The following is a 13,427-nucleotide window of genomic DNA, read 5'->3' on the forward strand; positions in this document are numbered from 1 at the left end:
TGATGCCATGTATGTACTGTCTATGTATTACACCCTGCCAATGGCACAATGATTATATTGTTATAGTTCTGTGCCATGGACCTGGGTTGAATGTATAACTTCTTTTGATTAATAAAGATGAAACATATATATAGACCAGGCACACATTCCACAAAAGCATCATAACTCCAGCTCAACGCAATTTCTATGATTGGAAAGCCAAGTTGGACAAAAATAGTCTTTGAACCGACGTATGATTTCCCACGAGCAAATTCCATGCGCCTGCCTTTTATCCACTCAGCTTATTGCCCATCTTTGCTCTCCACATACATGTAGATTGCATCAAGCTTGAGTTCTGATCTTCTTTAAAATTGGCCCATGGTCTCCATTATTTGGTTATTGCAAAATAAGGAATTTTTTCTCTCTCTCAAACCGGGCTCTTCACAAGCTCTTCATTTCATGAAACAGGCCCTGGCCCTCCATCCTTTTTTTTTTTGTTGTTGAAAATTTGCATCAGTTGTTCCCACTATCCATTTCATCCCATGTTCAGGTACAACTGCTGGTGACCAAGAAAGACCGAGAGAACTACAAACAGATCAAGGCCGACCTGGATGAACTCCGGCTGCTTGTAGAGAAGTCAGAGCTCTGGGTCTACAAGAGCAAGCTAGACAGGAGTCGAAAGAAGAAAGATGACGATGATGACGATGACAAGAGAAAAAAGTCGAAATCAAAATCGAAACTGGTAAGTGGATTTGGAGCAATCACATCTTTATTGTACGTGTCCAGTGAACGTGCTGTGTATGACTATGCATTTTCATGTATAGAGCAGTTTTCAGATGATGTCACAGAGGAGGGCATAACAATGGGAAACCTGTGCATTTGACCATAGAAGGAATGTCACTATCTGATGCGCAGGTTTTATTGTTTGTTCTTGTAGGAATACTCAAGATGCCACTTTTTCAAGTGGCATTTGTCTCAGAATGTCACTCATGTTATCACTTTATTAAACGGTGTGTAAAAGTGTTCATTTGGTGGCATTTTGTGTCAATAATTTTTTTTTAATTCTAGCTTTGAACAAGGGGGCTTTGCCACCTTGAACCCCCTCCAAGGTCAGACTGTTTTTAAGGAGACCTAGGGGCATCCCTGATTATGTCTTCTTTTTTTTTGTATCCCAATATCATTCATTGATTTCTCGGGAAGAAAATCAATTATAGGTTTGATGATGTTCATTTGCAAATACATTCTTTTAAATAGCTTTCAGTTATTTGTCATAATTATAGTCCTTGCTCAAATTATTCTCTCTACCATGCTTCATTATATTATATAATTTATTCAATATATACCAATAGTCTGTTGTGATACCAACTCATACCAACTGCCAAACATGCATCTACATGTTTTGCCAAACATGAATACTTGTTCAGACACTTTATTCCAGCAGAAATGAAGCCAAGAATTATTGATTCTTTATCATAGCTTAATCACAAATATAGACAAAGGGCCTTTGAAGTTAAAGAGAGGATATTCAACTTTTGTTGTGGAAATTCAGATATTGTCTACCAAGTGAATTTTTGGTGTCCGTTTTCAAAATTGGTTTGGCTTAATCATGCCTGAATAAATAATTTTTTTAAGTTATACACCAAATGAAAGTCTTTTCTAAGCTTTACAATAATTCTACCTTTGTCTATCATATATGTGCTTAATTCATAATAAATCATCAATAATTCGTGGTTTTGTTTATTGTGCACGGTATATTAGATTCTAGTCCAACTGTATGATGAAAATATAATATTCAAATAACCTTGATATCCAAAGAAGGGTTTAAACTTCTCATATGGTCTGATGTATCATAACCTGGTCTGTATTTTTGTTTCTTTGAACATCATTGCTTTCATGTTTATATCACTTTATATAAAGAGAACAGATGCTATGTTTGTTTATCGGCCGGTGAGTTGAGACATGTCTCCTTTACATGCTTTCTCACAAATTCTGTTTGCCCCTTGTTCCTTAGCATATATCATCGACACACACAGCATGACAACGTTAATGAAAGTGTTCTATGCTTGACTCTTATGAGCAGAATTCAATGAGAGTTTTTTTCATCACCTCTTCACTTTTCACTTTTTCCTCATTCAATTGAATCATTTCGACTTTTGCAACTTATTACCTGAATTTTTTATTCTCATCATTTTTTCTTCCCTTTTCCCCCTTTTTCCTTGGAAAAGAAAAAAAATAGGCTGTTTCGTGAGTTTTGAAAGTTTTCTGAAACTTTCTTTTGAAACTTTATTAAAAACTTGAATTTACTTATATATGTGTATCTGCCAAAAAATATCAAGATTGAAAGATATATCAAAGTGTATTAAAGCAAAATGTTTTACAAATTTCAAATGAAACTTGATCATTCATCCTGCACTATTTACACTATTTTAGGGGCATGTGTGGAAACCTGCTGGTAGTATTGAATATTTGGTTACTCTGCTGTCAATGCTTGCTATACAGAAATTCATTCTTTCATTCACTCCAGCTATTCTCAACAGCTCATTTTCCAACAGCTAGTTTTAAGGAACCACTAGATGCATTATGCAGATTCATTCTCATTTATAATGATTTGGGTTCCGTAACACAAAACTTAGCAATGATCGAAGTACATTTTCTACGAATGATTGCATAGACTACAATGTACAATCAATCATGAAAATCAAGTGTGCAATCAATCGCTAACCTTTGTGTTACGGGACCCTGGGATTTAAATAATTTTCCTATTTTGCAAACAGACATTACATATTTAATTGTTTGCACTCTTGCAGCAAGAAACATCATTGTGAGCTGTTAAAATGCATCTGGGGCCCGTAACACAAAGCTTATCAACGATCGTAGATCAGCTTTCGACGATTGATTCCATTGACTACAATGTACAATCAATTGTGAATATCAAGCAACAATTAGTCGCTATCCTTTGTGATGTCGGGACCCTGCCTAGGTTTATATTCAATCGGTCTACAGGCAGTTGGTCTACTTCTGAGACAGTCTGATATCACATGGGCTAAATCCATTTGGTCTACTATCAGTTGGTCTAATTGGCGTTTGGTCTACACTACACATGGGTCCAATTACTACATGTACGTGGTCTAATGATATATTGGTCTAATGCCCACTTGGTCTAATTCCCACTTATTTTGCATTGTCAAATAAAAATTTGTTAGACCTAGTAGATATTAGGCAAAATGGGAATAGCTTAAGTAGGAATTTTATGAAATGGTAAATAGACTCTGTGGCAATTAGATTAAAAGGTTATTACACAATCTGGCTGTGCACAAAATGGGTTTAGACCATCTGTAATTGGAGCAAACGACAGTAGACAAAATGGTTGTAGACCTATTTGCATTTTACCATCCACTCACCATGTACAAAGCCCCACAGGAAAAATGCATCACCGTCATGCAATGCAATTTGCAGTGAGAACGCATAAATGATGTAACAAACCAACAAGAAGCACGCACACACACACCTTTTAATATAAAGTCAGACCTGCTTTTGCTACCACTGGTATAGAAGGACCAATTGTCTATATAAGGACAATATTTTTTTTTTTATCTTTGAATAGTTTTCTAAATTGAAATATGTATTAAGGAATCTGTCCATAAAAACCTCTTGCTCATAAAGACCACATTTCTTGTCTCCTTTGGGTTGTATTTACATGTACAGGTTTCACTGTATAAAGCCCAAATCGTCATAGCTAAGTTAACCTGTTTGAGACTGATTGATTTTGATATAACACATGTTTTACCAAGAAGATTCTATGACTGGAGTTCCAACAGGTAACAAATTTATTCAAGCAGCTGTTCATTTCTAAAGAAGCACAAAAGAAAGAACGGCAATAAGGACCTTTTTTATGTCCGCCTTCGAAGCCGCCAGTTTCAATGAAGAAATCCGAGGGGTGAAATTTTACGAATATTCATTTGTATCAATTATTCATATCAATAAATAAACTGAAGTTTGAATGCATGACAAAACATCAATAACCAAGCACTATTACAACGAGATATTTGCCCATATATCAATTAACCTTTAATTAGTGAAAAAAGAAAGAATTTGACCTTTACTGAAACCAGATTTTAACACTTTTCCGATCGTTTGCGGTGAATGAAAATTTCAAATGTGGTCGGTGGAATATTGTTATTCATTACTGTGTATGCCAGATGAGTGCCCGCACATGCCCAGTCGAGCGAATTTGAGTCATATTTCAGGACATATTGCATAGTTTATTTTCGCATGCCTCCGAATTATGTACTACACATATAACCAGACCAAGATGCGGCGAAAAAGTAATTATCATCACAAAAGCATATTTCCCTTTATGTATGACCTATAGCTGCGGAGTCATGCGGGAATCATTTGTCTACACAATTGCAAGAGATGTTGAGCAAAGTGCATGCCTGACATACTTTCTGCTGGCGGTTCTTAACCTTGTTCAAAGAGATTTTATTTGCTGTTACTCCATCTCATTTGAAACCTCCTTGGTTTTACATAGATTCAAGCTTGCATGTATGCAGGTTCAGTCTCAAGCAGATTAAAGACAAAATAATTTCACAGCATCATCATTCCATACACTTCATTCACAAGCGGTCACAATCAAAAACTTATTTCACTTGATAATAATGCTTATTCAAGTGGGTTAAGCCAAGTTAGAATAAGATCACCATTTATTCAAGTCCTTTTCACTCATTTTCAGGTGTGTCATGTTTTCAGTTGCATGATCATGATGCAATTATGATATTGCTCTATTTTGCACAAAGGCTTACTGAGGTACATTATTATTATTATCATTATTATTATCATTTTTATTTTTATTATTATTATTATTGAGAGGGGAAACTATTGTATGATGGTTACTTCATTATCCTTTTCAGAACCAAGTTTTTATATTTATTTATACAGCCTTTGAACATAATTGCAGTGTTACGATTACATTAATTATTGACTTGTTATTCTCTGATTAGATAAAAGATTAGAAAGAATCATATTTCGGAACATTTTCAAAGCTTCCAGAGTATAAACAATGTTCCATTATTCTATAGAGGGTCAATTACGAGATGAAATGTGCAATGAGGATTTGTTCTGATATGTTTATTTATCATCCAAAGAGTAGAGATTAAAAACCATGATAAGATGATTATTGGTTATTGCAGATGACTGCTTTTGATATGGAGGAATATGCATTTATGTATTTTGATAGCACTCATTAATAAGAATATATTGTGCCGCATATATCTCTATCATGTTTTTGAAACTCATGATCCATCAGTAAAATTCACATGTAAATGTAAAAATGTTTTTTTAATTTTACTTATTCGAGCATTCAATCACTGAATCAATATTCTTGATAATTGATAATTCAATAAAAACTAGTTCTTGTACTCTGTATCAGTTGTAAAAGAAATGAGTAGTTAAATGGGAATCCTGCCTTGGTCATGAAATGTTGTGTTGGAAAGTAGAAAAATAAAACAGAATGGCGAAAGTTTGAAAGAAATCTGACAAGCAATAAAAAAAGTTATGGCTGATTTAAAATCGAGATCCTTAAGACTATATAGATTTCAAATTGGCAACTGGGTAAGTAAATTATGACAAGTGGCAAGGACAACTTTCCCATAGGCCATGTACCTAATTATCTGGGATTTGTGGTTTTCTCCTAAGTACCCATTCCCCTGGGGCAGTAATGTAAATATAACCCAGGTAGTTTATTGTTTTATGCCCTCATGAAAGAAAAATGTAATTTGAAGTAAAACTTTTGAAAAAAAATGAAATTTTAGCCATTTCATATATTGTAGAACATGGAGGAGAAGTCCTTGCCTATCATCACTATAACATCACATATGCGGCCAATTTAAAGTCTCCATGGGTAAAGTGATTACCAATATTTACAACTTTAAAAAATTCATAACTTTCTTGTTTGTCCAACTTGTCTGATTTTTCTTTTTCCTCTAAAAACAAGTTTTTATTTGGGTTGGATTCCCCTATCATTAAAATATTTACATTTCCCAATTTTCATGAAACACACCTAAATAATCTTTGATTGTCACCTGTCTAGGCAATTTATATTACCAACTACACAGATATGAACAGGTTGTATAAAACAATCATTTTTTTTCTGTCTCCAACATGTCTTGTAATATTGTTTTTTTAACATTTATAAACAAAAAAAGAATTTAATTTTCTTTGCCTCCAATGAAAGCTGAATACATTTTAACTTGAAAGTTACAAAAACTACCAGAAAGTTTGAGGCGAGAATGTGTTTACTACTGATGTTAGGAGTAAGCCAGCTATACACCTCACTGGAATTTTGTATTCAGGCATTGTCACCAACATTCTATTTTGAGAAAATCTGGTTTCCTAAAAATTATTACTAGTGGTTATGGTTATGAAAAGGTATTGATACATTGTATAGAATAAATTGATTGGAAATTTTGTTCTTTTTCATTGACAGTAAAGCCATCTTAGCTTCCACTTGCAAATAAGGATCACCTACCTTTAAAGGCCACACATTTGGTTTCCAATGAATAGTTTCCTCATTGAAACAAGCATTAGAGTAACCTGACAATGAAGACCACCTTTCTTGTTCCCTCGCGTGGTCTTTATATAGAGGTCTAACTATAGTTGTACAGAAACTTTATTTTATAACCTGATAACCTGATGGATAATTGTGAAGTTGGAACAGAATTGATTTAATTTCCCCCAACTTTTCTATCTTTAGATGACACAGGCAAGCAGTGCTGGAGAAGGGTCATCTATCGACCTTGATCTTGGACCTTTGGTTGACCCAACAAGTGCTCGTAACTACAAGACAATCCAACAGGTGAGAAAAAAACAAAAATAAACACAGATCAATGCCAGTTGTACTATGTAGTGAAAATTGGTTTGAACCGATTTCAATAGGATGACCACTGAAGTGTTCCTAAGTATAAATGTAAAGTATGTGGTAAATGATTATGGTATGAAAAGTGTAATTGCTGAGAAATTGACAAATTAAGCATGGCATTCCAGCCTTGTCTTTTTATTTCAAGCAACATGTGCTTTAATTCTGTGTTGGTGATCCTTGTTGTGGTTATTTTCAGCTCAGATTTTAATGATTTCACTGAGTTAGTTGTATGTTAATGAACCAGATCTAGATTTACCATGATTTGGTGACAAATGGCCTTTATTTCAAAGTCTTTCTAAAATGAAATCATGGTTTGCCGCAACTATATATACTTGGCTTTAAGAAAGGAAAAATATTCTTGTAAGTTTAGCATTTGTACAAGTTGAAGTTTAAAGTATTCCCTTTCTGGTGTTTGATTACCACATGTTAATGGCATGTGAACCGTCTAAAGTACCATTTTCCCTAATGAGTGTATATTGATTGTTCTTTTTTAATAAAAAACAAATATTACAAAGACTTATACAAATAAATAGATAATATGGGATTTATATAGCGCACATATCCACCTTGTTAGGTGCTCAAGGCACTCCTGTATTACCCCGTATAAGCAAGTCTACCGATTCTGGTGCTCACAGCTTTTTGAGGAATTACTTCCTGCCAGTACCCATTTACCTCACCTGGGTTGAGTGCAGCACAATGTGGGTGAATATCTTGCTGAAAGAAAACATGCCATGGCTGGGAATTGAACCCACGTCCCTTAGATTGAAAGACGAGAGTGTTAACCACTAGACCATGATACATGAATAATGGATTTTGAGACTTGTTTGGTCTACATTGTACTTACCCACACATCTTGATCATTGTTATGAATGTAGATACTATGTCGCCTGAGTGCCTTGTGTATAAATGAGAGTGGTGGAGTACGGAAGAACAACAAGCATGAACAGAGATTGCTGAGGAACATGGGTGCCCATGCAGTGGTTCTGGAACTCTTACAGATTCCATACGATAAGGTAACACCACAATTTTTTATATTTTATTTGCTAAATCATGAGATTTGTATTGTGTTGATAATTAGGATAACGTTTGATCATATTTATTCTTCCTGTAAAATAAAGGAAGAGAAAAAGAAAGAGAGGGGAAAGAGCCCCCCCCCCTCCACTTACCCATAAAACAACATCCGTATGAAATTCAATTCCTTCAAGAAATGTTACTTCTCTTTGTGTGATTACTATTTGGTAGCTAACTGCTATCTTAGATGATAATATCATTAATTAGCAAATATATACATATATTATATTTACCTTTTCCTATACAGCATGTAACAAAATAATTTAACATGTTTGAATATTTTACTTTCTTATTTTTTTAATAAGGGAATTTTGATTTTCATCCATAACAATGCACTTTCGTGTATCTATTATTAAGTTTACTTCATTGGAATTCATTCATGTAATTTTAAAAACTCAACCCCTTTTCTCTCTCCTCATCTATGTCAACAGGCAGCTGATACAAGGATGTTAGAGCTGCTGCGATTGGCCCACGCGTTCCTGCAGAACTTTTGCTGGGGGAATCCATCCAATCAGCTCCTGCTTCACAAACACATTCATCTCTTCCTCAATCCAGGGGTAAGAATAATAGCTAGATTTCAAATTCATACTGCCCAGCTATGCTTGAACTAGTCATTTCATATTAGGTATCAAAGTATATAAGAAAAACTAAATTTCATGATGATGTAAATGAAATGCTTTATATCATTTGCCTATTTTAAAAGAAATAACAGGAATTCTGTTTTTTTTTGTAGGACGTACAGGATACCAGCAAAAAGTTGATATAGGCATATATTGTAAAGTGATAAAGTGTCTACACAATTTCACACCTTCAGTCTGTAACATTCCATGTTTGTTCCTTAAACATCATCTCTCATTGGAACATAAACTCAAAGCCTTTCCCACAAAGGCAATCTAATGGTAAAAACCCATTTATGTTTCCTGACTTGAATAGTCTTTATGCCATTGAGCCGGTATTCAATTCAGAGCACTCAATGACTAAAGTAAATTACCTAGCATTTTTTTTTGGCTCATGCCTCGTTTCCATGATAGACATTTCAAAGTCAATTTTTGAACTGACCAAAATTTTTTTTACAATCTAACAAATTGCCACAACTGACAAAAGGACCGGAAAATATCTTGACACGATCATTGCAATTACTCCATGATATAGACTACGGTTTCAATGGGTGATTTCAAGTCCGGTGTTGGCCTTGGTGTTGACGTTTGGATTGCTTCCCCTAGCTCCAAAACTTATTCAGAGTTTGTAAAACTGATCCAGATCTAATTATTGACATCTCAACGACTCCTGAGTGACTTTTCGGGACCATCTTCATTTTATGTTTGGTGTTATAATCGTGTAAAAATTGACCTAACACCAACACCAAAAGGTCAACACTGAACTTGAAATCACCCATTCATGGGGGGAATCGTGAGAATGGGAACTAGGTACATTAGCAAAAATACAGTGAAACCTGTCTATAGTGACCACCCATGGGAAACACAAATGTCATTTCCATCTCCTTCATGTTTTGATAAACTGACCTGAAAACATACCTGCTTTAGAGTGCTTTTTGATAGACATTGACTTATTGTTCAGACATTTATTATATGTAAAAAGCTTTTGTTGTTCTGCTCTGAAGCACCTTGAGCATCTAATCAAGATGGAAAGTGCACGATACAAATCTCATGTATTATTATTATTATTATTAAACAGCTGCTGGAAGCAGAGACCATGAGGCATATCTACATGGATAACGTCCAGCTGTGCAGTGAGGTATCAGAGAAGGTCGTCCAGAGCTTTGTCCATCACATAGCCACTCAAGGCCGTCACGTCCAGTACCTCAAATTCCTGCAAACCATCGTCAAGGCCGACGGACAGTACATCCGGAAAACGCAGGATATGGTTATGTCAGAAGTAAGAGAGTATTCTGATTTGTCATTAGGCCATTAGAGCTATTTTTCCTATTCCTGTGATGATATTCTTTTTGTGTTTTGTTTCTTAGTTTTAAATATAAATGTCACATTCGTATTCCATCACAAGCCTCTATTCTCTGTGAGTCATTCCTCCTTCCATACACATATTTTAAATACTGTATTCATAGTCATTATGTTCAATTTTACTATAATTGATTTGCATGACTATATGAAGAAGAGTATCAACTGGAATGAAATAAATGTTTACTTGAATCAAATTGAATTGATATTTCACTTATTTCACAAGCCTACATTCTCTGTGAGTCATTCCTCCTTCCATACACATATTTTAAATACTGTATTCATAGTCATTATGTTCAATTTGTACTATAATTGATTTGCATGACTATATGAAGAAGAGTATCAACTGGAATGAAATAAAATGTTTACTTGAATCAAATTGAATTGATATTTCACTTATTTCACTTGTTCTTTGCCTTTTGCATTTAGGGCAAAGATTGTGATGCCAAGGGTTCAAATTTGTCATTCTGCGAGTTTAAATACTGGCCAAAGAGTAGGAAGTTTGTGTTCTATTAAATACTATGATACTAATAACATGATCCAAGTCTAGTTAAAAACAAGAAAATCTATCCTTAAAACTTTAGTTACATAAAGGGGACTATTAAAGCCATGATTACAAACTCCTGCATAAATGACATCTTGACATTACCTCTATCAACAGTTGGTGAGTGCCGGTGAAGACGTCCTTCTGTTCTACAACGACAAGGCCTCCTTCAGTTCCTTCATCAACATGATGAGGATGGAGAGGGAACGCATCGATGATTCCAGCCCCTCCCAGTACCACATCCATCTGGTACAGCTCCTGGCATGCTGTACAGAAGGCAAGAATGTCTACACCGAGATCAAGTGCCATTCGCTCCTTCCGCTCGATGACATCGTGAGGGTGGTGACGGATATTGACTGTGTGCCAGAGGTAAGATAAGATTGAGGGTAGCGGTAGGGTGGGGTAAGGGGAGAGGAGGGTAGGGTAGGGAGGAAGGAGGATGGGAGGAGGAAGGGGCTGGATGTGATGAAGGTGAAGATTAAGAAGGGAGGCAGATGGGGAGAGTAATGATTCTCTCCTTCTGCGGGATGATATCATGAGGGTGGTGACGGATATTGACTGTGTGCCAGAGGTAGGTGGGGATTGAGGGTAGCAGTAGGGTAATGGGATGGGAATTGAGAAGGAAGAAAGGAGATGGAAGTTGGAGTGGATGAAGGAGAATATGAAAGAAGGGAGGAGGATGGGGAGGATAGTGATTCTCTCCTTCTGCGGGATGATATCATGAGGGTGGTGACGGATATTGACTGTGTGCCAGAGGTATACAGGAGATGGAGATTAGCAGTAGTTTAGGGGAAGGGAGAGGAGGGTGAGGAGGAGGAAGAGATGGGATGGATGCGAAGATTAAATATGGAGGGAGGAGGATGCGTCGCTCCTTCAGCTGGATGATAATGTTAGGGTGGTGTCAAATATTGATTGTTTACCAGAGGTAGGAGATGGAGGATAGCAATAAGGTAAGGGGGAGGGAGGAGGAGGGTAGTGGATGGGAGATGAAGAGCTGGGAGGGGTCACAGAGAGCGGAATAAGAGAAGTAGAAGGGAAGGAGGAATGGAGGGAATGAGGATTTAAAAAGGATGGACAAATATGAAAGATCAAAGAGCAGAGATGGGGGATCAAAAGAGCAGTGAAAGAAGATGCCAAGAGGTAATTAAGGGAAGTTTGAGGGTGAGAAAACTGGGAGTGGCTCCAGAGGAGAAGGGCAGGAGAAATGGAGGAATGGGGATTTAAATAAGATTGACAAATGAAAGATGAAAGGGTAGAGATAGAGGATAGAAAGAGCAATGAAAAAAGGGTGGAAATAGCAGTGAAGGAGGATGGAAAGAAGTGATTGAGTGGATGTTCAAGGATGAAGAATGGGAATGGGGTCATAGGTGTAATGTCTGGGAGTCTAGGAGATGAGATAAAGTATGAAAAAGTATATAGAGAATAACATTTGTAATCATAATTTGTTTATAAGTTGAATTGCATTTTTATTCTTTATCAAACCAACCAACTTATTAATATCCTAACTTGATATGCACTGCAATTGTTTGCACTGTACAGGTCAAGAATGCTTACATCAATTTCTTGAATCATTGTTACGTGGACACTGAGGTCGAGATGAAAGAAATCTATACAAGCAACCACATGTGGGATCTCTTTGAAAACTTCTTAGTCGATATGGCACTGGTAAGTGTGTTCCTTCTAATAAAGCCATTGATTTTTCAATTGAATTGAATTCAACTGAAATCATTTTATTTGTCAATGCAGTTGTTTAAAATCACAAAAATTGTCCTCAGACCCTTGATACATAGTTATGAGATTACAGAATAGTTCAAAAGATCAAAATAAACTACATTGCAACATATATTGCAAATATATCAGACCAAAAATTACAAATAAATCAGAATATAAATTATAATGCATAAATTAAGATACTCCTACCCCACCTGACAACATGGTGGTTTATAATGTGCTTGAGCACCCACAGCAAGTTGCAACCACACCATAGATACTCAAGCATGTAAACAGGACTAGTAACTATAAACCTTATCGCCAAGGCATGCACATTCGAGTAGAGTTCAAGCATGGACTAAGTTTATCTATGAAGGGGAGTGTTGTGTTGTCTTGCTGGGCTAAAGCCAGGATGATAAAATCCAAGTCCCTATGGAATCTCATACATATGTTGAATGAAATGTGATATACAAGAAATTTATTATTATCATAATATTTATTATTGATATTATTATTATCATTATTATTAGTAGTAGTAGTAGTAGTAGTAGTAGTAGTAGTAGTAGTAGTAGTAGTAGTAGTAGTAGTAGTAGTAGTAGTAGTAGTAGTAGTAGTAGTAGTAGTAGTAGTAGTAGTAGTAGTAGTAGTAGTAGTAGTAGTAGTAGTAGTAGTAGTAGTAGTAGTAGTAGTAGTAGTAGTAGTAGTAGTAGTAGTAGTAGTAGTAGTAGTAGTAGTAGTAGTAGTAGTAGTAGTAGTAGTAGTAGTAGTAGTAGTAGTAGTAGTAGTAGTAGTAGTAGTAGTAGTAGTAGTAGTAGTAGTAGTAGTAGTAGTAGTAGTAGTAGTAGTAGTAGTAGTAGTAGTAGTAGTAGTAGTAGTAGTAGTAGTAGTAGTAGTAGTAGTAGTAGTAGTAGTAGTAGTAGTAGTAGTAGTAGTAGTAGTAGTAGTAGTAGTAGTAGTAGTAGTAGTAGTAGTAGTAGTAGTAGTAGTAGTAGTAGTAGTAGTAGTAGTAGTAGTAGTAGTAGTAGTAGTAGTAGTAGTAGTAGTAGTAGTAGTAGTAGTAGTAGTAGTAGTAGTAGTAGTAGTAGTAGTAGTAGTAGTAGTAGTAGTAGTAGTAGTAGTAGTAGTAGTAGTAGTAGTAGTAGTAGTAGTAGTAGTAGTAGTAGTAGTAGTAGTAGTAGTAGTAGTAGTAGTAGTAGTAGTAGTAGTAGTAGTAGTAGTAGTAGTAGTAGTA

General features: G+C 35.6%; 1 protein-coding gene across 1 annotated transcript in view; it reads left to right on the plus strand.

The window, feature by feature from the left end:
- Window positions 1-13,427, plus strand: part of LOC129255730 (inositol 1,4,5-trisphosphate receptor-like) — a 115,715-nt gene that overhangs the window by 63,502 nt on the left and 38,786 nt on the right. The window contains exons 23-29 of the mRNA XM_064096758.1: window positions 530-721; window positions 6,731-6,832; window positions 7,771-7,908; window positions 8,398-8,523; window positions 9,662-9,862; window positions 10,604-10,855; window positions 12,026-12,151. Of these exons, the coding sequence (XP_063952828.1) occupies window positions 530-721; window positions 6,731-6,832; window positions 7,771-7,908; window positions 8,398-8,523; window positions 9,662-9,862; window positions 10,604-10,855; window positions 12,026-12,151 (1,137 nt within the window). The remainder of the gene's footprint in view (window positions 1-529; window positions 722-6,730; window positions 6,833-7,770; window positions 7,909-8,397; window positions 8,524-9,661; window positions 9,863-10,603; window positions 10,856-12,025; window positions 12,152-13,427) is intronic.

The sequence above is a fragment of the Lytechinus pictus genome, chromosome 3 (assembly GCF_037042905.1).
Source record: "Lytechinus pictus isolate F3 Inbred chromosome 3, Lp3.0, whole genome shotgun sequence".
Taxonomy (NCBI): Eukaryota; Metazoa; Echinodermata; class Echinoidea; order Temnopleuroida; family Toxopneustidae; genus Lytechinus; species Lytechinus pictus.